The sequence below is a fragment of the Hipposideros armiger genome, unplaced genomic scaffold (genome assembly GCF_001890085.2).
Source record: "Hipposideros armiger isolate ML-2016 unplaced genomic scaffold, ASM189008v1 scaffold_12, whole genome shotgun sequence".
NCBI classification, from domain to species: Eukaryota; Metazoa; Chordata; class Mammalia; order Chiroptera; family Hipposideridae; genus Hipposideros; species Hipposideros armiger.
The window spans coordinates 7,054,373-7,077,043 of NW_017731362.1; the positions used below are offsets into that span (position 1 = coordinate 7,054,373).

General features: G+C 37.2%; 2 protein-coding genes across 9 annotated transcripts in view; both read right to left on the minus strand.

Moving 5' to 3' along the window:
* The window catches only part of DNAAF4 (dynein axonemal assembly factor 4), a 39,207-nt gene extending 33,740 nt beyond the window's left edge, over window positions 1–5,467 (minus strand). The window contains exons 1-2 of one of the 4 annotated variants that reach the window (XM_019665283.1): window positions 5,294–5,467; window positions 4,280–4,427 (exon numbers count right to left, since the gene is read on the minus strand). In XM_019665283.1, coding sequence (XP_019520828.1) covers window positions 4,280–4,427; window positions 5,294–5,305 — 160 coding nt within the window. In that variant the 5' untranslated portion in view covers window positions 5,306–5,467. Of the gene's footprint in view, window positions 1–4,279; window positions 4,428–5,182 lie in introns of all 4 variants that reach the window. The other 3 variants (XM_019665262.1, XM_019665251.1, XM_019665273.1) reach the window with 3 other exon arrangements.
* Window positions 5,468–14,044: 8,577 nt separating this feature from the next.
* The window catches only part of PYGO1 (pygopus family PHD finger 1), a 32,348-nt gene continuing 23,721 nt past the window's right edge, over window positions 14,045–22,671 (minus strand). For all 5 annotated transcript variants that reach the window (XM_019665318.1, XM_019665291.1, XM_019665305.1 and 2 more), the window contains 2 exons: window positions 21,319–21,404; window positions 14,045–20,229 (listed from right to left, as the gene is read on the minus strand). In XM_019665318.1, the coding sequence (XP_019520863.1) occupies window positions 19,105–20,229; window positions 21,319–21,404 (1,211 nt within the window). In that variant the 3' untranslated portion in view covers window positions 14,045–19,104. The remainder of the gene's footprint in view (window positions 20,230–21,318; window positions 21,405–22,671) is intronic.

The following is a 22,671-nucleotide window of genomic DNA, read 5'->3' on the forward strand; positions in this document are numbered from 1 at the left end:
ACAAGAGGGAAAGAGAGGGTAGAGGAATGAGAGGAAGGGAGGGGGAAGACAGAAAGGTAGAGTGAGGGGACAAGATGGGGGAAAGAGAACATATTTATCTTCCTCTCTGTTGAGAAGCAGGGCTATTTGCTTATAAACCTGATCACAATAAATCATCACTATGGGGTCTAGAAGAGAAAATGGGTTGAGACTATCTCATATGATCAATCACCTTCATAAACACAAAAGGTAACTTATACATATGAAGAGTACAGGGCCAGCCCTTGGAAAAATTATAAAGAAACATGACATGTTATATACAGAATTTTACCATTCACAGCTATTTTTGTATTTAGTGACTCAATGTTTTACACACAGGCTGTGATCCATAAGGGGGTAAATTATCTTATGGGAAGTGGGATCAGGAAGGGATCTAGACTTTGAGGGGAAAAAAAAACAGGGGGGAGAGAAAACTTGGGAGGAGAGGGTGAAGTGGGGGAGAGTAGGGTGGGAGAAGGGTGGAGGGGTGCATCAGGCCCTAGGCAGGGGTTCTTAACCTTTTTGGTGTAGCCAACCCCTAGGCAGAATAGTTTCTTCATAATGTTTTTAAATGCATGAAATAAAATACACAGGATTACAAAGAAAACTAGCTTTATTAAACATAAAATATTAAAAAAAATAAACTAATTAAAAAATTAATACATGCTCCTTATTAATGCCTTAAATAATATGTAGTGACAAGTCTAATAGATACTATAACTTCAAAATAGTGAGTATAAAGGACAAGTACCTGTGATATAAACATATTTGTGATTTTTGTTGATGCTACTGTTGTTTGTTGTCTACATTCACAATTGAGGGGAACTTTAAATTTCAGTTAGAGGTAAGTAAAAAGTATGGAATTTTTACTCATCCAAGATCTTGGCTCGGAATTAGGACTGGAATTAGGTCTGAAGCCTCTCCCCAACTCTTTTCCTGTTTAGTAACAGGGTGGCAGACAGTTGGACTGGCTTCAGGGACAGAAATAATTAAAAGAACATCAACTTTCCAAATGAAATGTTCCAGGTCTAAAAGAAATAAAAAGTGTATGAAGAAGGAACTTCCGAAAAAAAGAAGCAAATATATTTTAAATAATGAGGGAGACAGGCTTGGAGTATAGACTGGAGTTCCATAATACTTTATGTGAAAAAATATTGTTCAAGAAATAATTTCACTGAATTGCATGCAAGACTGTTTGATCTCTAAAGAAATCTCAAACCAGTTTCTGAAGTAAAATCAATGCTCATTACTTGCCATGTAACTTTAATTTTAAGACTGTTCTAACTAGTCTAGATAGAGGTTGGCAAACTATAGCCAAATCCAACCAGCTGCCTGTTCTCTACAAGCAAAGATAACTTTTACATTTTTTTAAATAGTTGAAAAAAAATCAAAACAATAGTATTTTGTGACATATAAAAATTAGATTAAATGCAAATTTCAGTATCAATAAATACATGTTGTCTATGGCTGCTTTTGTGCTACAATGGCAAAGCTAAGTTAATTGTGACAGAGATGATATAGCCCACAAAATCCAAAATATTATCTGCTCCTCTATAGAAAAAGTTTGCCAAACCTTGGGTTAAAAGGTCAAAATCTGTAAGAGTTGACCACATATCCATCAAAGAGAAGAATGAAACGTATACTGAAAGCAGATGAAGGAGATCATGATTAGGAAAGAAAATCCCTTCTCACTCCTAGATAGGGTGGCCAATCAGGTTAAAAATGCAATTTGATACAGAGGAAAATGTTTCATGTCAAAAATAGGGTAAAGTATCAGGTTTTCTGATATGACCCTTTTTTACATCCTAAAAAGTTGGTGGACAAAATGTTTCCTGGAAAAATCTGTTGGCCACCAAGGGACACGCATACCTATATACACCCCTCCCCCCTTTAAGTCAGTGGTTCTCAAACCTGACCAGTCATCAGTATCACCTGAGGAGTCCCACCACCACCCTTCATCTGTTTATTTCAAAATAAGCCATTATAACAGATGATGGCTCTAGTCCCATCTAACTTCAAAATTAAGATGATTAACAACAATAGAAATAAATGAAAGTAGTATTTACATTTAATCTTAGGTAAGAAGTCAGAACATGGGTGTGTTTCATGACATACTCCCAGGCCCCATCTCAGATTTACTGAGAAGATGGGGGGAGGAGAGAGCAGTAACCTGATTTTTAAAATCTTGGGCCGGCCGAATGGCATGTTGGTTAAGAGCTGGCTTGGGATGCCAGCTCTGAGCAGCAGGGCCCTGGTTCGGATCCCACATGGGGGCCGGTGACACTGTACCCTCTATAGCTAAGATTGTGAACAAAAGCTCGACCTGGAGCTGGGCTGCCGTTGAGTCACCAGCAATGGCATAGGCTGCAGTGGGGCTACAGTGGGCTGTACCGTGAGCTACTGTGAGTGTCTGGCAGCCAGTGTGAGCTGCCAAGAGCCGCTGTGAGAGGCCGTCCAGTGGCCGGCGACCGATCTGCCTCAGCCGGGAAGAGCACAATGATAATACCAACATGGGCCAGTAAAACGACGTCTTCCACTACTAGGCTGAAGAACAAAAAGACAGCAACTTGTCTGTTCCCCTTCTCCGATTCCCCAGCGCTGTTCCCCTCCCCCAATCCCCAATAAAATCTTTAAAAAAAAAAAAATCTCATTTAGTCTGGGACTCACTAAAGTAACTTGCCTATGGTAACCTATCAGTATTTTCTGACCTGAATACCAGGTCTTAGAGAAAAATTTTACTGGTTCTGAAGATTAAAAAAATTAAATTCCACTGCAAGATACCAAGAAAGCATTAACATAAAGAATTGCAATCTCTCTATTCTTACTATTCCTACGGAAGACTTAATGCCAGAGACCGGCGAGAAATTTCAGGCAGTAGAGGCTAAAGCACTAGAACACATGACAAACAGAAGAAGGAAGAAGAAAATGGAGCTAAAGCAGTAGAGGGCAATTACCGATCCTCAAAACTGTTCGTGGCAGAAGATCATAGAGTACTTATTAAGAGTACAGAGAATAGGGAATCTCAGTTTTACACATTATAATTCCTGGATTCCTGGAAAGCTTTTTAAAAACTACCGATATCTGCATCCCACTCCAAGAAACTGATTTGACTGTTTGAGGGTAAGTTTCAGACATCTGTATTATTTAAAGTTTTTACAGGTGATTCAAATATGTAGCCAGGGTTGAGAACCACTGCTCTAGAGTGAAACCGCTATGACTCCTGGTCCAGTCTGCCACTTACTAGTTGTGTGACCTTCGTCAATTATTATTATTATTTTTAGCTGAGCCATCCTACCTCCTGTTGGCAGCTCAACAGCAGCTCAGCTCAGGCCAGGACTCAAACTGGCAACCCTGTTGCTCAGAGCTCACACTGTTGATCGAGCTCTTAACCAACTGCACCACTTGGCCGGCCCTGACTTTTGTCAATTATTAAACCCTCTGTGCCTCAGTAGCCTCAGCTTAAAAAAACAGGGGGGCGGGGAGGAGGGACCAAACAGATAGGTTGTTGTGAGGATTAACAGATGTGCTAATGCTGAATACAAAATACACAAGTGCTCAATAAAGGCCATATCAGAAGGCTTTATCCACTAAAAATACAAACCCACATCTTCTGCTTAAAAGTTATTATTAGGGCCGGCTAAGTGGTGCATTGGTTAGAAGTTGGCTTGGAACACCAGCTCTGAGCAGCAGCGCCCCGGTTCAGATCCCACATGAGGGCCAGTGATGCTGCACCCTCTACAGCTAAGATGATGAATAACAGCTCGACCTGAAGCTGGGCTGCTGTGAGTCTCCTGGGACAGCCTAGACTGCAATGGGGCTGGCTGGCAGCTGGTGTGAGCTTTTGCGAGCTGCCCTGAGCAGCCTGTCCAATGGCCGGCTAGCGACTGCCTCACCTGGGAAGAGTGCAATGATAATACCAACACAGGCCAGTGAAGCAACGTCCTCCACAACTAGACTGAAGGACAAAAGAACAGCAACTTGTCTGTTTCCCTTTCCGGATTCACCAGCGTTGTTCCCCTCCCCCAATTCCCCAATAAAATCTTTTTTAAAAAGTTACTATTAATGGGCTCTAATTTTTTAATAATTCAATTTTTAGGACATTTATTTTAAGCGGCTGCTGAAGCACTATCTCATTTAAATCATGCTCATGTGCCTGTTTTTTTTCTAGAAAAGCAACATAATTTTTTCTAAAGGGAATTTTTAAAAAGGTATAAACTATAAAACGCACAACCAGATGAATATCTTTTAATAAAGAACTTACCACCTGACACTGAAAGGGTCTCCCACATGGCCGCTTCTTTTTTATGTAAGGTGAAAATAATAGTGTTATTCCCAATCTTGGCTTTGCTGCTCTCATCGTCTATAGGAGCGTAGAGAAACACCTCAAACAAAAATGGAGGAAAGCTGACCTATTCAGGAGGGGGGGAAACGGAAGTTAATTTAGTTACACACAATAAAGACACAGACGTTAAGAAATAAGCGATAGAGGTCAAAATCATTTTCTTAAATGCCTGCTATAAATGTACTCCAGGTCATGAAAGATTAGCAAGGCATATGTAGGAAGCCCTAGATTAAAAAAAAAAAAAACCTCTCTGAGCAGCAGGGCCCCGGTTTGGATCCCACATGAGGGCCAGTGACACTGCCCTCTACAGCTAAGATGGTGAACAACAGCTCGACCTGCAGCTGGGCTGCCTGAGTCGCTAGCAATGGCGTAGGCTGCAGTGGGGCTGCAGTGGGCTGCCGCCAGCTACCGTGAGTGGCCATCCAATGGCCGGTGAGCGACGCCTCATCCGGGGAGGGCGCAATGATAATACCAACATGGGTCAGTAAGGCGAGGTCTTCCACAACTAGACTGAAGAACAAAAGGACACAACTTGTCTGTTCCCCTTCCCCGGTTCCCCAACGCTGTTCCCCTCTCCCACTCCCCAATGAAATCTTTAAAATAACAAAACAAAACAAAAAAACCTTTGATGACATCTGTCTACAGGTGAGGTGTTACCTGTATGGGGTTCGTTTTTGTTTTCTTTTGTTTTGCTCTTAACAGGACTAAAATTGGAAGACGCTCTTCCGCAAGGGCGCGCCTGTTGCGTGTTTACAGCGGCGCACTCGCAGAAGCTGCGGGCCACACCCCCGGGGAGCCGGCAGGCACCGCTCGCGTCCCTACCTTCAGATAGTTTTCCGTGCAGAACACGTCCGCATCTCGGACGCAGACGCCTCGGAGGGGCACAGAGATAAAGACCGTAGTCTTCGTCTGCTGCCAGCTGTAATCGCTCACCTGCAGCGGCATCGCGGGAGGCGGACGCAGCCGCTGGGCCGGCGGGTTAGGACTCGCGCCTGCTCGGTTGCTAGGGAAGCCGGTTACCACGCGCCAGCCCTTCCGGGTCAGGCCCCGGCGCGGCGCCCCTGTGATCTCCGCGCACTCCCCTCCTGACTGCCTGGGCGCCCTGCAGCGGCCTTTATACGGTTTCTTAGGGTCTTATTCCTTCCGCACAGTCTGAGCGAATCTCCAAGGTAGGCCCGCATCCGCTCAGGCAAGACAAGGATTTCACACCTTAGAATGCAAAAAAGAGAGTTGGTTTTACAGCATAGGAAAGTGTGACCACAAGCAGCAGGTGCGACGCCCACACGCCATTGCAGACCTAGCCTTCTGTTCGCTCTGGTGGAGGCTGTAAGAGTTAGGACCCTCTAGTGTTCCTGTTTTCCTGGCCTGCGGTCTGCCTGTACTATTGTAGTCCTTCAAATCCTGTCAACTGTAAGGCCACCAAAACCATGTTTTGAGAACTGGGGAGAAACGATCCTATGACTCACCTGGCGAAAGCTTGGCTGCAACTCAACTGTAGGATAAGCTGAATTTACACGGATACATTTTACTATTGCTTAAGGAGATTTAGAACTTGAGCGCTGTAAGGAAATTTGAACATCGTGTTGTCATCCTACATAGTTAGGGAATCCCAGATTTAAATACTTAACTCCATTGCCACCTAGATTGGTGGCAGAACTGTGAATGAGCTCCTGATCGCCTAACTCCCATTCCCGTGTCCTTTCCCAGAGCTACTTTTTGTAGACCGTTTATAAATTACTGGAATTTGATGTTAAAAACAAACAAAACCTGAATATACATGAAAATTAAGCAATGACGAACTACTTGCCACCTAGAGATTTGGATTTTTAACTTTTTATTTTTGGAGGTCATTAACAAATTTCAAAGCTTTTGAAAAATTCCGTGAGGGAAATTTAGGAGGAAAAAAATATATATTTTCCCCCAAACAGGCCACCTTACCCAATTTTGTCAAATGTTTATCATCTCAAAGTTCTGTAACTTGGAATACTGGGGCTATCTTAGACTTCTTTTCTCTTTCCCCCCAGAGTACAGACACTTATGAATCAATCCTATAGCTTCTTTTTTCATGTTGCTTTTTGGCATTTCTCACATCTCTTTTGTTCTGTTCCTACTTTTGCCATTTTATTTAAAACTGTTTGGTCTTCAAAAGTCAGGGTTGGGGGAGAGGGGTAATCACTTTGTGAGGGGTGAAATATATAACTTCTACATTGTTTTGTACACCTGAAACTAAAAAAAAGTCAGGGTTTATGCATTCCTTTTATATAAAATTTTAAAGTCTAGATTCTTACACTATATAAAAACACAAGTGATATAATGTGTGTGTGGAAGATGATACAAAGAAGACTTTGTGATGTTAGGGAGTTTCAGGAAAATCCACCAGCAATTATTTGTTAAGCACATACACACCTCTGCAGCGAAACTGTCCTCCTGACTACCATAGTCTTACTAAACTTTTACACTCTGAGTGAATTATATCTTTAAAAAAAACCAAAACCTGATCAATTTTATTATTGAATTATTACAGCCACTGATATCAATTTAAAACATCATTAATGTTTATATGTTGTTTCATGATTTATATAATTGTCTAAAAAGTATTCCACAGGCCTTGAAACTAATTCAATCTTAAAATCTTACTCTGTATTTCTTACTAGGTTTAAAAAACAAAAAAGCTCTAATCTAACGTATAGATAGAAATTTGATATGTGGCTCTGCACATAAGTGGGGAAAAGCAAAGAAAGGAATTACTATAAAATACTTTGGTGCTAGGAGAAATGGTTCCCATATGGGAAAAAATAAGGTTGGATCACTACATGTATATGGTGTCACACACAAAAATGAATTTCAGATAAACTGAAGACATATAAGTTTGAGACTTAAAAAATATGTATCTGTATGATCTTGGAGTAAGAAGGGATTTCATAAATATGACATAAAAAGAACTAATCATATAGAAAAAGATTGAAAACTTGAACTAAAATTAACAACTGGTGTTCACCAAAAGGCACAATAAAGAATGTTAAGGTATTTTAGCTTTCTCTTCCAATCCCAGGCATTTTGGAAGCTGCCTGGGACCTGTGCGCTTCAGTGCAGACATAACCAAGTCCAAGAACCATACCACACACAACCAGTCCCAAAAATGGCACAGAAATGGCAGCAAGAAACTCTGATCACAAAGATACGAGTCTCGTGAGAGGGTGGACTCCAAATTCTTGAGGAACATGTGTTTTGGCAAGAAGCACAAGGGCCTGAAGAAGTAGCAAGCCAACAATGCCAAGGTCATGAGTGCATGGTAGAGGCCATCAAGGCCCTCGTAAACCCCAAGGAGGTCAAGCCCAAGATCCCAAAGGGCGGCAGCCGCAAGCTCAGTCAACTTGCCTACATTGCTCACCCCAAGCTTGATTGAGAAAGGTGCTCATGCCCACAATGCCAAGGGTCTCAGGCTCTGCCGGCCAAAGTTTAAGGCCAAGGCTCAAACCAAAGCCCCTGGCTGTGGCTGTGGCTGCGGCTGCAGCTCTCCCTCCAGCTCAGGCTCCAGCTCCCAAAGGTGCCCATCCAGGCCCCTGCAAAGCCTCCAGAGTAGAGACCTCTGTCTGCCTGTGTGAGGATGGAGGGACTGGTGTGACCCCCGGGCTGCTGTCTGCATGAGGCTGGGGTCCTCCTGTACTATTTATGCAAATAAACCTGAGGCACGGTCTGTTAACCAAAAAAAAAGATACTTTAACTTTATATTAACTATATATTATATATATACATAATATATACATACATATGTATATGTATCAGGGGGTGCCAAAAAATATATACAAGTGGACACTTTGGTCAACGTTGCTCAAGCAGTAGTTCGCCATAATCAGAAGTGTCTGGATGCTGATGGTAACCACTTTGAGCACCTCTTGTAATTGTACAAGTCAAACATGGCTTGAATACATCTTTTGTTATCTGTATACATTATTACAATTTTAATCCAGTTTTCCTTTCTTAAAATGTGTATACAGTATTTTGGCTCTGTGTGTGTGTGTGTGTGTGTGTGTGTGTGTGTATTTTTTTCCAAAGCCCTTCAGCCAAAGACCACAGGGAAACCTGTAGTTGAACAAGTTGAGTTCATTACTCATTGAGCAAGGGAGAACACACACACACTATTGGGTGTCTCAATAAGAGGGTGTTAGAATTTGGGGGAAGGTCTAAGGGAGGGGGAGGACAGGTCCTTTCAATAAAGAGATGGTAATTCTATGATTGAGTAAAGAAGTAGCTATTCATAGCATCTCCCTAGAAAAAAACCTGAAAGCAAGTCAAATGTCTATTGATAGGTATATTCACACAAGAAAATACTATATAACAGTAAAAATGAATTAATTACAGCTATACACTGGATGGATGAGTTAAAAAAAGCAAGTCATATAAGGCTGTTAAGGAATAATGCCATTTTCATAAAAATTTAAAATAATGAAAACCAAATATATGATTAAGGGTTCCTACATACATGATAAAACTATAAAGGAAAGGAAAGTATAAGAAAGGAAAATGGTTAACTCCTAGGTGAAGGTCATGCAGTGGGATCCTTTGTGCTAACCAACAGAGTTGATTTCTACACAGACACACTGCATGAATTAAGACAGAGGTTCTCAGAGTGTGGTTCCCTGACCCCAATATCAGCATCGTCTGGGGACTTGCTAGAAATGCAGACTCCCAGATCCCACTCCAGACCTAATGAACCAGAAATTCTGAAAGTGGGGCCCAAAAATCTGTGTTTTAACAAGCCCACTAAGTAATTACGATACATGCTAAAGCTTGAAAACCACTAGGTTAAAAGATAGGTTTTCTTGGGGGGAAATGGAAACTTGCAAAGCCAAAAAATATCCCACAAGTTGCCCCATTCTCTCATCATCCTAAGGAGAAGCACACTGGGGCCAGAGCACCATGCTGGGTCTGCAGTGTGTGTTTATAGTTCAGGAAAGGAAGTCCATCATCCCCTTGCTGCTCTTCCTTCTGATAGGGCAAACATGAAAGGAACCTTGTCAGTAGGGAAACTACTGGGGCACTTGACAGTCTTGGTTTAGGTGTGAACTCTTTGTAAGACGTGTCTGCGAAAGCCAGCTACCTGGATACATTGACTTGCATGGAAAGTTTTAGTTGGAAAAAAGAAACTACTAGTACCATGGCAAGCTGAAGTCAGGTGCAGCCCCTCCCATGGGGAGACAGGAGGTCCAGGTCCTACAGCTGGTTCCCTAGGAAAAGCCAGAGAATACCCCAAATCATTTTGTGTGATTCTCTTCATATATATTACCTATTTTCAACACAGTTGTCCTTGTGATCCTTCTCCCCTGAAAACCCTCCAATCACTTTTTATCTCACTCAGAGTAGAAACCAAGAACCTTAGAATGAACTACAAAGTCCTACATAATCTGGTTTCCTGTTAATTTTCTAATCCCATCTCACTTTACTCTTCCTCTTGTTCACGCCATTCCAGCCAGACATACTGGCCTCCTTTAAATATCTGAAATGTGCCAAGCATGCTTCTGCCACAGTGCCATGTACCTGCTGTACCTTGTCTGGAATTCTCTTCCCCAGCTATCTGCATGACTGTCTCTCTTTCACGCCATTACTTATCTTTTCAATGAACTATTAAAAAAATATGAACTTCTTTGCACTTCTTGCACTACCAGCCACAGTATTCCCTATTCTCATCCCCTTTTTTAATTTCTTCATATCACATATTCCCTAACATACTCTATAGTTTACTTTTTGTCTCTTTAAAATAAAAACCTCATTAGAGTAGTGATTTTTGTCTATTTGATTTACTATAGTCTTAGCGTCTAAAACAGTGTCTGATAAAATAAACTCAATGAATATTGAATGAATAAATGTCTACTTAATGGGTTTCATAATGTTTATTTTTATTCTTTAGTTTACCTTTCAGGATCCTGAAACAGTCTTTTCCCGGCTATTCTGTTATTTTCACTGTGAGTGGATTGAAATTTCAAAAGGTGTTGGTTGGCTGTTTTTCTTATCAAATTTCTTCGTATTTTGAAATTTTTTATTTACAGTGGGGTTTTTGTCTTTTATATTTCTTTCTTTCCTCTGGGTTCATCTTTTCCTTTCTAGAGGTTTTAAGTTGCCTCCAACTTGTGTCCTTGGGACCCCAATTCAGCCAAGTGTTATACGCTAATTCACTGTTTCAATTCTTTGTTGATGCTGTACACCAGTTACCAATTGAGCAGACTGCAAAACTGTGCACTCTGCCACCTTAGGCCCGCATCTTCCTATGAGCTAGAGCCTCAGGTATCAGTTGGAGGTAGGTTTTGCTTTGTAGCCTCCTTTCACAAGTGGTGCAGCTGTGAAGAGGAACCCCAGCTCAGCCCCTGGCTTAAAGCCGTGCTATATTTTTTTACCCCTCTTTTCATTCCTCTTATTTCTACCACTTAAAAAAAAATCAGGTTCACCACAGGCATATCAATTTTATTAATTTTTTAAATAACCTACTTGCGGCTCTCCTACTCCTCTGTAGTGTTTGTTTTCTATTTTATTTCCTCTTCTTTTAGTTCCCTCCTTCTACTTTCCTTAGAATTTTTTTATTCTTTTATCCTCTCAATATCAATACTTAGCTCATTATATTTGAGGCTTAAAAATTATCTAAAGCTATGCATTTGCCTTTTAGTACAATGTTACTGCATCTGACAAGCTTTGTAATGTAGCAGTACTTGTAAGGCCTCATTACCCGGTCACATTAGAACGTCCAACTGCACAAAATTTCTGCTCTGGACCCAGTCAGGCAGTCCACTGCTTCACTGGCTTATGCTTTCTTTCTCTACTCCCTGTCCTTGGATATATCTATGCTGGCTTTGAGCCCAATTTTATCTTTTTATATTTATCACTGCTGTATGTATAGAACAGAGGGGGTGCCTGAGAGCACCGATTGACAGTATTATTGGATCAGAAGTCTCTGTACACTTTTTCTCTCTCACAGCAGGGAAGATACATGCATTTTCATTTTTTTCTTTCCATGTTTAAATAGAACTTTTGTACATTCAAATTTTATCTTGATGTAATTTTCTTATTGTCATTTCTATTACCTGTAATGCCAAGTTGCATCAACTGATATGCATCACACTTTATACAGCCTCTTTTCATGTAAGACTCAAGGCACCTGATGGTTGCTTCAAACAAACTTTGAAGATCTTTTGCAAACCTAATCTTATCATTCAAGCAAGTTTGTTCTTAATATTGCTACAGTGGTGTCTCTGGTTCAAGGAACGGTAAGCTGCTGAGGTTGTAGAACTCCTCTCCAATTATTATTTTATTAACAGAACTGAAGTCCTAATTTGCTAAAATCAACATGGAGATATGTTATGCTCATATTTTCTTAAGGAAACACAGGACTCAGTGTTACGTATAAACTCCACAGGAAAAAAAGTATGTATATAGCAAGGCCTGTCCAAATATATTGGTTTGTTCCTCAGTATAAAATTAAATTCCTGGAAAATTCTAGGCAATTTCCAAAGCCAAAACTGTCACACCTATTTGTCTGATGAAAGCACTTAAAAAGCAGTTATTTTTCTCTAAAAACTAGCTTTATTTAAAAGAATCTGAAGCATAACACTATAGGAAACAAACTTATAATACATATTGTTCAAGAAAGCCTGCCATACATAATTTCTACTAATAGTAGGTCTATATACTGGTAAATAACATTATTTATACAATGCACAAATGACATTTAGCATGATCCCTGAAAAGAATGACCAACAATAACATGGATGTTTTGATAGTAGAACCTCTATTTGTCTTATCTAAAGAATAAAAAACTACAATGTGGAAGAAAAGTTAAACTCCAATTTTAAATTCTAGCATGGTATTTAAGGAAGAAGAACAAGGGATCAGAAGGAGGAAATTGTTAAGAATTAAATACCTTTAAAAGAAAAAGGAGATTTGGCTTAATACTATTTATAGTAATTATTAAAAAGTAATTCAGAATTGAGAATTATTTGGTTTAATACTTGGAAGCCCTTAGACAAACTATTATCTACTACATTCTATCAGTTACCAAGCCAATTTTATTTCTCTGATATTGTAACCTGTACATTAGCCATGTAAAGAAAATAAACAATTTGGGGGTAAACAAGTCGCTTCATACTTTAAATTTTTCCACAAAGTAATTCATGAATTACTTAATACTAATACTTTGTTAAACCTCTGATTTAAAGAGAAACCTACCCAGGTCTAAAAGATTGTATGTGAAAACACCAGGAAAAAAAAATCCCTAACATGTAATACTAAATTTTTAATACAAAAATTAAGACCCACGAAAACACTGGGCATTCAAGTAAAATATAATGGGATTATGACACAGTATGTTATCTGGAATTTTTAAAAATATTAAGAACTAAATTGGATTTACTGCTATGTCAATCCTATAAAGTCAACAAATGTACAAAATATACCATAACAACCACACCAAAAATGATGCTGTATAGAGACATTAACATAGCATAGGTAGACATTTATCTTGTAATATACATCACTGATATAGTAAGATCTTATTAATTCAGGATAAAATTATGAATTTCAATTGATAAGTCTAAAAATTTGAATATTTTAAAAAAGATATGCAGTTTAAGCATTTGCACTCTTTTTTTCTTTCAAGCATATACTTTCAAATACACAAATTTGCATTGGCCAAGTATTACCTATTACAATTCTTTTGGGTACTTGTTTTATGACAAAAGAATACTTTTAAACTATTCTTAAATTCTATTCTTAAATAAAGGCCTCTAGAAAGCTTAAATTTTTCCAAGATTTAACACTTTTAATATCTTGATTTTTATTAACAAATCTTTTCATCAGATAATACAAAGTAAACACCATTCAAGTCCATGTATCAGTGGATACAAGTCTAAGTAAATTAGAGGAGTTTCATGGTAGCATAATACAGGCATACCTCGTTTCATTGTGCTTTGCTTTATTGCGCTTCAGATATTGCATTTTGTTTTTTACAAATTGAAGGTTTGTGGCAACTGCACCGAGCAAGTCTATCAGCACCATTTTCCCCAATAGGCTCAGGTGATAGCAATTTTTAGCAATAAAGTATTTTTAAATGAAGGTATGTACATTTTTTTAGACATAAAGCTATTGCACACTTAATAGACTACAGCATAGTGTAAACGTAACTTTATATGCATTGGGAAACCAAAAAATTTGTGACTCACTTTATTGCGATATTCCCTTTATTGAGTGGTTTGGAACTGAACCTGCAATATCTTGGAGGTATGCCTGTAGTTTCTTAGTAAATGAAGATTACTGTTACTATTTGTTTTTGTTATGGTGGGATGAATGAAAGCTCTTTTGGTTGAAAGATAACAGAATAAGTTCAAAATCTAGTATATATAATTTTAATGGTATGGGCTAAAAATATCCTACTATCCACTGTCAGAATAACTCTTTAGTAAATTATAACTGTAAGAGGAAGATAAAAATTTTAAGAAGTATTTATTGTTTTATGAGTGTTATGAATTGCTAACACCAGATTTTCCCCCTCTCTCCCATTTCACAGACATCAGGCCATCTACTAATCCATAAATATTGATGTTTCACATACTTCATAGAGTAGCTTAAACATACCAGCATAAGAAATAATTAGTATTACATAGTAATTTCCTTTGCCATAGGAATAAATGTTGGACAAAGTCTGGAAACATTTTATTTTCCAATTTGAATTACAGTAATTTTGTCACAGACCACAGCACTAGTGCATGTGTTACTTTAGACATGCTCTAAGAACAAAACAAAAACTTACTGCAAAAATACATGTCACCAATGTGGAACACACTCAGATTTGTATAAAAGTACTGAACTAATATCCCAAAAAGAGGTATATGTAAACAGTACATAAGGAAGAAATAGTTTTAATATGAAACAGTCATTTAAGTCACATACATCATGATAAGAAGCAGGACTTTCTTTTATAAGATATTTTAACTAACAAGCAACATTGTCTACATCATCTACAGAACAAGAGAAAGTACAAGTATTTAGAATACTTTTTAATATAATTGCAAGTAATGTGTTTCGACAAATTAGGACAAAGATGAAGCTTATCCACTGGGTTTCACTCAAAGTTTTCAATGAACTACAGGCAGCCTTTTGATGTATTAATGTCTGGCTTATAGACAGCCACTTTCTTCCCTTCGTTTCCCTTAGGCCACTTGTCTCGGGAGATATTAATGCCACCCCTAGCCTCCTTACTCCAAGGGTGCCTCTAAACTCCCATCATTGTATCGAGAGTTGGAAAAATGCAGATGTGATTTCTATACTGCTCTATTGGATAAATGGAACACAAAAAGCGAGGAAGTTGCTAAAATTTGGAAATGAGAAGAAAACCTCTGGGTTCTGAGTAATAGAGGAAAGGAAACTGCTAAAAGTCCCAACATTCTAAAGGAAATTGTGAAGCATTTTCAGGACAGTACTAGTCAATTCAATAAAAATATTGGTTCCTATGGTGCCTGAAATGTGTCATTTTGCCTGAAATCTTAGATATTAAATATTCATTCTGAACTAATAAACACCCTTTTAAAAAAAAGAAACTTAATCCCACTATCTTCATTCACATCTTGGTAGAAAACACTTTTGACTTAAAATCTAGTCAGCCACAGCCACACAAAGAAATGGTGATTGGAGGAAAGATGAAATTCTGAAGCACAGAGCATCCAGGAAGGGAAAAGGCAGGCTGCCTTATATAGCACCCCATCAGAGTTTAGGATGGTTAAGAGGGCACTGGAAAACACGCCAAGGAATTTAACCTTCCTGAATCACATCAGGATAAAGGAAAGACCTCTGCTTTTCTCCTACCTACATTGATTGGTTCCCTAAAGAAGCTAAGCACTCAGCATGATACTATTGGTTAACTACACTGCGGTTTAAATAAGCCTTTATGAGCTTCCCTAAGAATCTAATCATCTTATATAGAGACCAAACCACTATTTACAAATGAACTTTGGGAGCCTTAATATTTTTAATTAAAAAAATCTACAATAGCACAAATGTTCATGCATATGAAACCTCTATACATTGCAAAAAAGAAATCCAAAAACTATTTAGAGCTCCCTTTTCATTGCTTATATATATATATATATTTACTATTAAATACAATTACTACAGTATGTTGGACAAAAAGTACTAGCACTCTTATTTTGTTCAAGATGAATAAGTTTGAAAGAATATTGGATGAAAACTCCTGATATTTATTTTATTTGAGTGATTAAAGTTGACAGATGTCACGGTGACCCACACTTGAGTTTTTTTCCTATTACTAGGCAGAATTGGGAGTCTTAAAAAAACAAAACACAAAAAAATCAGATTTCTTTATATTGTGTTAATCTATGAAGAGTAAGCACTAGTACAAGAAAATCTTCAGTTTTATGTACATAATCATCTAATTTGGATAACAAGAATCATAACAGTATTCTAAAGTATTTCACACAAAAGGAAAACACTAATCACAAATCTAAATTCTAAGCACTCTATCTGAAGAATGATCTTTCTTTACAAGCTAAGCTGTTTTCAGTATTAGTCCAGTAGCATTTAGAAGCAAGTGCACCAGGAATTCTCTAGTGAAATTAACAAAGCAAGTTTTGAGAAAGGAACTAATGCTTTTAAACTTTTTATCAGAAACCTAGCCTTGGTGAGAGGCCTAACTGCTCAGTTAGCCAGGTTGAACTTTGGCAAAATGAGTATGTAGGAGAAACTCCAAGATTTCCTGCTCAACTGTGTGTTGTCTGTGTCTATGTGTGCATGTCAGATGAGGCCTTTCAGTGAAGGAAAAGAATTACACCCAAAAAAGGTGCAATGCTACTGGAAGATTATTCTACCTGTGTGCATTTCTTTCCATCACTGAATGTTTTTAAATATTTAGGACAGCTCATCACTTGTCCTAAGAAAGTCATATCCATTTGTGTAACAGCCTTCTTTGGGTCAAATTATGTATCTGGCCATTCTTATAGTTCTTTGCTTTCCCTACAAAAAAAGGATCTAGATAACTTGACTTAGTGTTATGTAGAGACAAATGTAGAACTTGTAAAAAAACTAATTCAAATACATGAAAACATTCATCAGCTATGACTATAGTAGGCCTATGATTCATTGTCAAAATCAACCACAGGTTTTTCTTTGAATACTTACAGATTCTTATTTAAATAAGGTACTCTAAAGACCTAAATACCTGAAGAAAAATCCACTTGTTTGAAAGTTTTTAGAAATAATTACTTGGAAATGGAAAATGAACAAATTGTATTCCAAATCAAGTATCTTTTGACTAGCGTGGGAGAGGTTATTTCATTTTCACAAAACTGAAACTGTAAGCAACAGAGGGCTTAAAAAACTGCATAATCAATTTTAGCAATGAGTACAACTGAAATACTACCATGTAAAGTATTAACTCCTGCGGCCCCTGGAAGGTTCTATTCAATATCTATCTAACTGCATTCAGTCAAAAAAAAAAAATCATGATCTGGTGCTAGGACTGGCCATATAGCATGAAGTGCATCATTTCCTAAGAATCAGCACTCACTAGGATTTCAAGAACAACATAACAACATCCTTAAATATTTAGAAAATTATGTATTCTAACAAAAGCTACAGTGTAAGTAAACTGGGATCTTCAAGTATGCTACTAAACACAACAAATGTCAGCCAGCCAAAAATACTGCATTTTAACCTGCTTCAACTGGTAAAGTTTTCACACAAAGGAGTACTAGAGTATTAGAATTTATATAATTTCCTACAACCGTTAAGGTATATATTTTACAACTACTGAAAATATTTTGTACTGATCTCTAACTAGTCACAGGTAACCAGAGAAAACCTTATATTACTGTGTACCATATGAAATTGCTGGTTTTGTAGGTCAAAATTAAAACACTGTATTAAAAAAATAAGTTTTATTCAATCAAAATATGCATCATGAGCACTAATAATTTTCTTCTAATAGGATATTAAATAGTTCATTGTTATAAAATTCATCATTTGGTAAGCTGTATAAATTGTTCAAATCCTCCAATTACTTCTTCTCAATTGGAGAATATGTTTTTCTTAGAAAAAGCTCCAAATGACGAAAAAGATGGTAGATCACTGGATATGGATAAAGGCCTGGTGACAAAGACGGACATGACAAAATTTAATAGCCCAATTCAATTAACTTTGCTTTAGTAGCTTGTGATACGTGAGGTCAAATGCTGTCATATAAAAGTATAGGTTCATGTTTATTAACCAAAGGATGTTGTTTTTTAATCAGATGTTTCACATAATTTTAATTTCTTGGTAATATGCTACTGCTGTCATTTCACCAGGGTTTAAATAGTAGTAATTAATGATCTCTTTTGCAAATCACCATATGGTCTTCAGAACTTTTTTGGTTGCAATGATAATGATGGTGCAAGTTTGGGAGCTTCACCAACATCCAACCATTGTATAAATTGCTATGGACTGTCATACAGTATGCACATTTTTTTTTTTTTTTGGTCACAGGTTATGATCCATTCCAAAACTGGGTTTCTGCTGTTTTGAATCTTACTGAGTACATCTCCAACTGTCTCGGTTCTTTATCATCTCTCAAGAGGATACTCTCAGGTCCATTTGTACACTTTCCTTAGTCACAGCAGAAATTCTTGTCTGCTGCAAGGACTTGAATTGTTGTTTGTAAGTTAGTTTTCATCTTGGCTCTTAATCGGTCTTTGCTTACAAATGGATTTTGATCTCTCTGGAGGCTCATTCTTGAATTCAGAATCCCAGAGCAAGATTTTTCAAACTACCAATAAGTAGATCAGAGCCCTCTAAGGCCAAATTTGTTTCTCCCTATCTCATTTGCAATATGTCGCAGTTTGAAATCATGTTTTCAAAAGTATTCACAATTCTTCTAAGGATATTATATTATTTATTTCTCTGGAAAACAATAACAAAACAATTCAATAATCAAAGAGAATTGAAGAGAGAAAAGCATAATACTGTTATAATTCTAAATAGCATTAACTAGTAACATACTTTATATCAACTCTACTAACTGCAGTCAATTTTCAACTGATTTAATATCAGCAATTTCATGTGGTACAATCCACAGGTTAATCAACAAATACTTACTGGGCATCTACTATATGCTGACGTCTTTGTCATATCTGTACAAACAGATATGCTGGAGAGACTGACTTGAAACACGAAAGTCACTAATTTCAAGGACCCTAGTTAGGGAGGAGTCTATTGTTTTTAAAAACATCCATAAAATGTATGCTTTCTTCCATGTTATAGCTACACATACTTTTTTTTCTGAAAACATATTAAATGAATCCTTGAAAAAAATGTTTGAACTAAATGTTTAATGTGATATCGCCAAAGTTCAGCACTAAAATATACATTTTTCAATGGTTCTAACTTTTATGAGTCAAAACTTGCCTACATTTGCTATATATTATTTTGAAGCTTCAAGAGGCTTTTATGCTTACGATTAACAACAACAACAATTAACATTTATTTGTATAGTACTTTCTAAAGCACCACCATATACATTATTCTCATTTAAGATAGCAAACAAAAACAATACAAAATCTGTACTTGCAATGAGGTGGAATATTAAAAAAACTAAAAGGTAAATCATCTTTTTGCATGTGCATTTAAAAAAATAATGTAAAACATTAAAATCCTGTGTCACTGAACCTCTGTAATACATAGGGGGAAAAACCCACTTTAGTTAACGGCTGTGACTAAGCATCACTGCCCACTGCAGGTGGACCAAAAGTCTCTCTCGTGCGCATTAGCTGGACGTCTTTGTCAGCCATGCAGGTGTCACAGCCCCACACTGCAGATGCTTCTGCAGTGAGCAGGCCATAAGCTGTTTCAGTCATTCCAGTGCAGATCCGATGAAACCATTTCTGACAAGAGGCTTCACATAAGATGGCATCCTGATCGTCATTCACTTCATTTGTACAGATTCCACAAGGATACACTGGGTCAGAGGAAGAATGGCCGTGGCGGCTTGGGTGGAGAGAGGATTTATTGCTTTTTTCGGTGGTGCACGTATCTGCTGCCCCTCTAGGTTGTCGTGGCTTATTCTGTGTCCCATTTGCATGGCTGTTGTTTGTAGCTTCAGTGCTACTCGAACGGCTGTTCTCTTGATTGACTGCATTGTTTCGATTAACATTTTTTAATTCAATATTACTCTGATTCACTGTGTCATCCATATTTAAGTGAGGTGGATGAGCAGAGGAATTTTGATTAGTGTTTTTGGTTGCTCCTTGATTAAAGTCCTGTTTTGGGGGTGGTGCTTTTGCTTGACCAAAAGTATTTGGGGGAGGAATAAAAGAATGATTAGATTCTAATGGAGAAGTAAAATTTGAATTATTTCCAGGGACAAAGTTAGGTGCCAGGTCAGGATTAGCTACCTGGCCAGCATTCTGAGGAGGAATCTGATTGAAGTTTTCAGCAGGATTTTGTCTAAAATGTTGATTAGGCATATTAACATTCTGACTTAGTGCATTATTATAAGATGGATTTCCAAAACTTGAATTATCATGTGGCCCAAAGTTAAAAGCATGAGGTCGATTAAAACCCATGCCCAGAGGATTCTGAGGAAATGGGTGTGGCTGATTCCTGAGTGAGTAAGGACCACAGTATGGGGAAGACATCCTCGGAGGAACATGAGGTGGCATTCTGAATGTGCTATAGCCTCCAAAGCCAGGATAACCAGGGCCAAGGTATGGGTTTGACGAAGGTAGTGGTTTATAGGAAATAGTATTATAGTTGTCATCAAATGGATTAGCAGCCACTAGGTGGTCAGAGTTGGGATTCGGTGGTGGCGCATACTCAGACAATGGAGGAAAAGAAGGCCCCTGAAATGAGAATGTAAAGTAAAATATGTGTTTTTGATCAAAGAAGCCATTAAGATTATCCTGTTATAAAATCTTAACACTTATAAACCTAGTTTTTAGTCAAATTTCTCTTGCAATGTTCTGAAAATTTAATTCTTCACTTGACTCTTCAATTCCAAATGTTTATATATAATTATATTTAATGATAAAAATGCGCAGGTTTCTTTCACTTAGAAAAGGAAATAAGATACACTGTTCTGAGCTCAAATTCATTGTCACTTCAAACTCCAGAAGTATTTAACCTTCAAAAGAAGATGCATTATCATAATTTTCATTTAATATCTTGCCTATTAACTAGAATCTTTCACTTAAAATTTTAACTAAAAATACCTTTTATACCCTCAAATAACCACTAAATTAAATAATAATAAACAGGATCTATATTTTTTTTCCTTGCTTAACTTCTAGGAGTAGCTATTAACTTATTCCCAAAGCACTAAGCTCTAGGCCTCAGACTGGAAAAATAAACTGCCAGTTTTAGTCACACTGCAAGGTTAACAGATGGCGGCTAAAATGGAAAAAAAGTAATCTGTACATACAGTATACTTATTTGCAGTCTTTATCATTAAAAGATAATGCTTCGAATTTATAGAGAATGAAACCATGAAAGCCTGTATTTATAACTGTTTATTACAGCCACAGGTTATAGACAAAAGATACCTCCATCAAGGTTGCTTCATGATATGCACATACTACTGAATTACTATAACAGTTGAACATTATTACTTCAGGTTAAACTTGTGTCCATATATATTTTTAGGTCTCTGAATAGAACTACAGGCATCTATGTCTTTTAAGTTAATTTAAGAATAAGCATTTTAATTTGTCTGCCCACACCTCCCTCTTGCAATATACACTTCCAGGCCTACAGTCCAGATGTAGCCACTAGTTGCAGAGTAAAAAACCTAATAATAATACAATCACTGCAGAATCCACTATTAGGTTCTGAATGAGGATAGGAAACAAATCCCATGACCGAGTTTAAATTTACCTCATCAACCTGATTAGATCAGCAAAGAAAAACTGCTGTTAAAGAAAATGTCAATTTACCTGTGTATTTGTTTTGCGTTTTTTCTTGTCTGGGCTTCCTAGTTGTACACCTGGTCCTCCTAACCCATCCAGTCCACTATCACCACCTAAAAATAAATAAATAAAATACAGATATTTCCACTTATAAGTGAAACTATTTTACGTCTCATAGCAACATCAATTATAATTACCTATTAATATATTTTTATTTTTGCTAGCTAAAAGCAATACTAAGCTTTTATTATCTTTGTTCAAAAACTCTTCCCCATAATTTCGGCCCCAAACAGTCATTCATCTCTACACCTATAGTACTTTTTTTGTTATTCTTTCAGTGAAAAAGAAAGTCTCCATCCTGCCTATAAACCTTCAGTCATCTGGATCCCTTTCTGTGAAGCAACCACTGTTACTAGTTTCTGCTCTATCTTTCCACAAATAATCCAGATATATTCCAGTGCAATATCTTTTTGGTTATATAAGGACACAAATGATGGTATGCATACTATACATAATGGTGTGTACCTTGTTTTCTTAATTGGAAATCATTCCATGTCATTACATATAAAACTGTCTCATTTTCCTAATAAGTGAGTAGTATTTCATAGTATGATTATACCATAATTCATTAAACTGTCGTCCCCCCCACACACACACACACATACACACCCACACCCATTATGGATATTTAGGTTGTTTCCAAACCTTTGCTCTTCTGCAATGAAAACCCATGTATAAATGTCTTTTACATACATATACAAGTCATTTCCAGAACTGGAATTATGGCATAAGTTATGTGCCTTTTAATTCTTAAAGGTATTGTGAAAATACAACAACGTATATATTATTTTCTTAATAGTGCATGATCAAGCAAAAGCAAAACCTCAACTGTGAATCTAAGAGGTTAAAAAAAAAAAGTTTATCAATGGAATTTTTTTCCATTAAAAAAACTTTTTATTATGGAGAACTGTGAACTACACAAAAGTAGATAGAAGAATAAAATTATGTACATAAGTTACAGACATATTTGTAGTAACATATAAATATACAATTGTAATAGATTATAATTAAATAAATTCAATGAGTTGTCAGAGAATAGAGAAGACCTGCTCATACTTATGGATTCTGGGAGAGGGATATATAAACTGAGACATAAAGAATAACAAATTTCTCATGTGAGAGCAGAAGGAAGAGTCTCTAGACCAGCGGTTCTCAACCTTCCTAATGCCGTGACCTCTTAATACAGTTCCTCATGTTGTGGTGACCCCCAACCATAAAATAATTTTCATTGCTACTCTATAACTGTAATTTTGCTACTGTTATGAATCGTAATGTAAATATCTTTTTGTTTTCCGATGGTCTTAGGCGACCCCTGTGAAA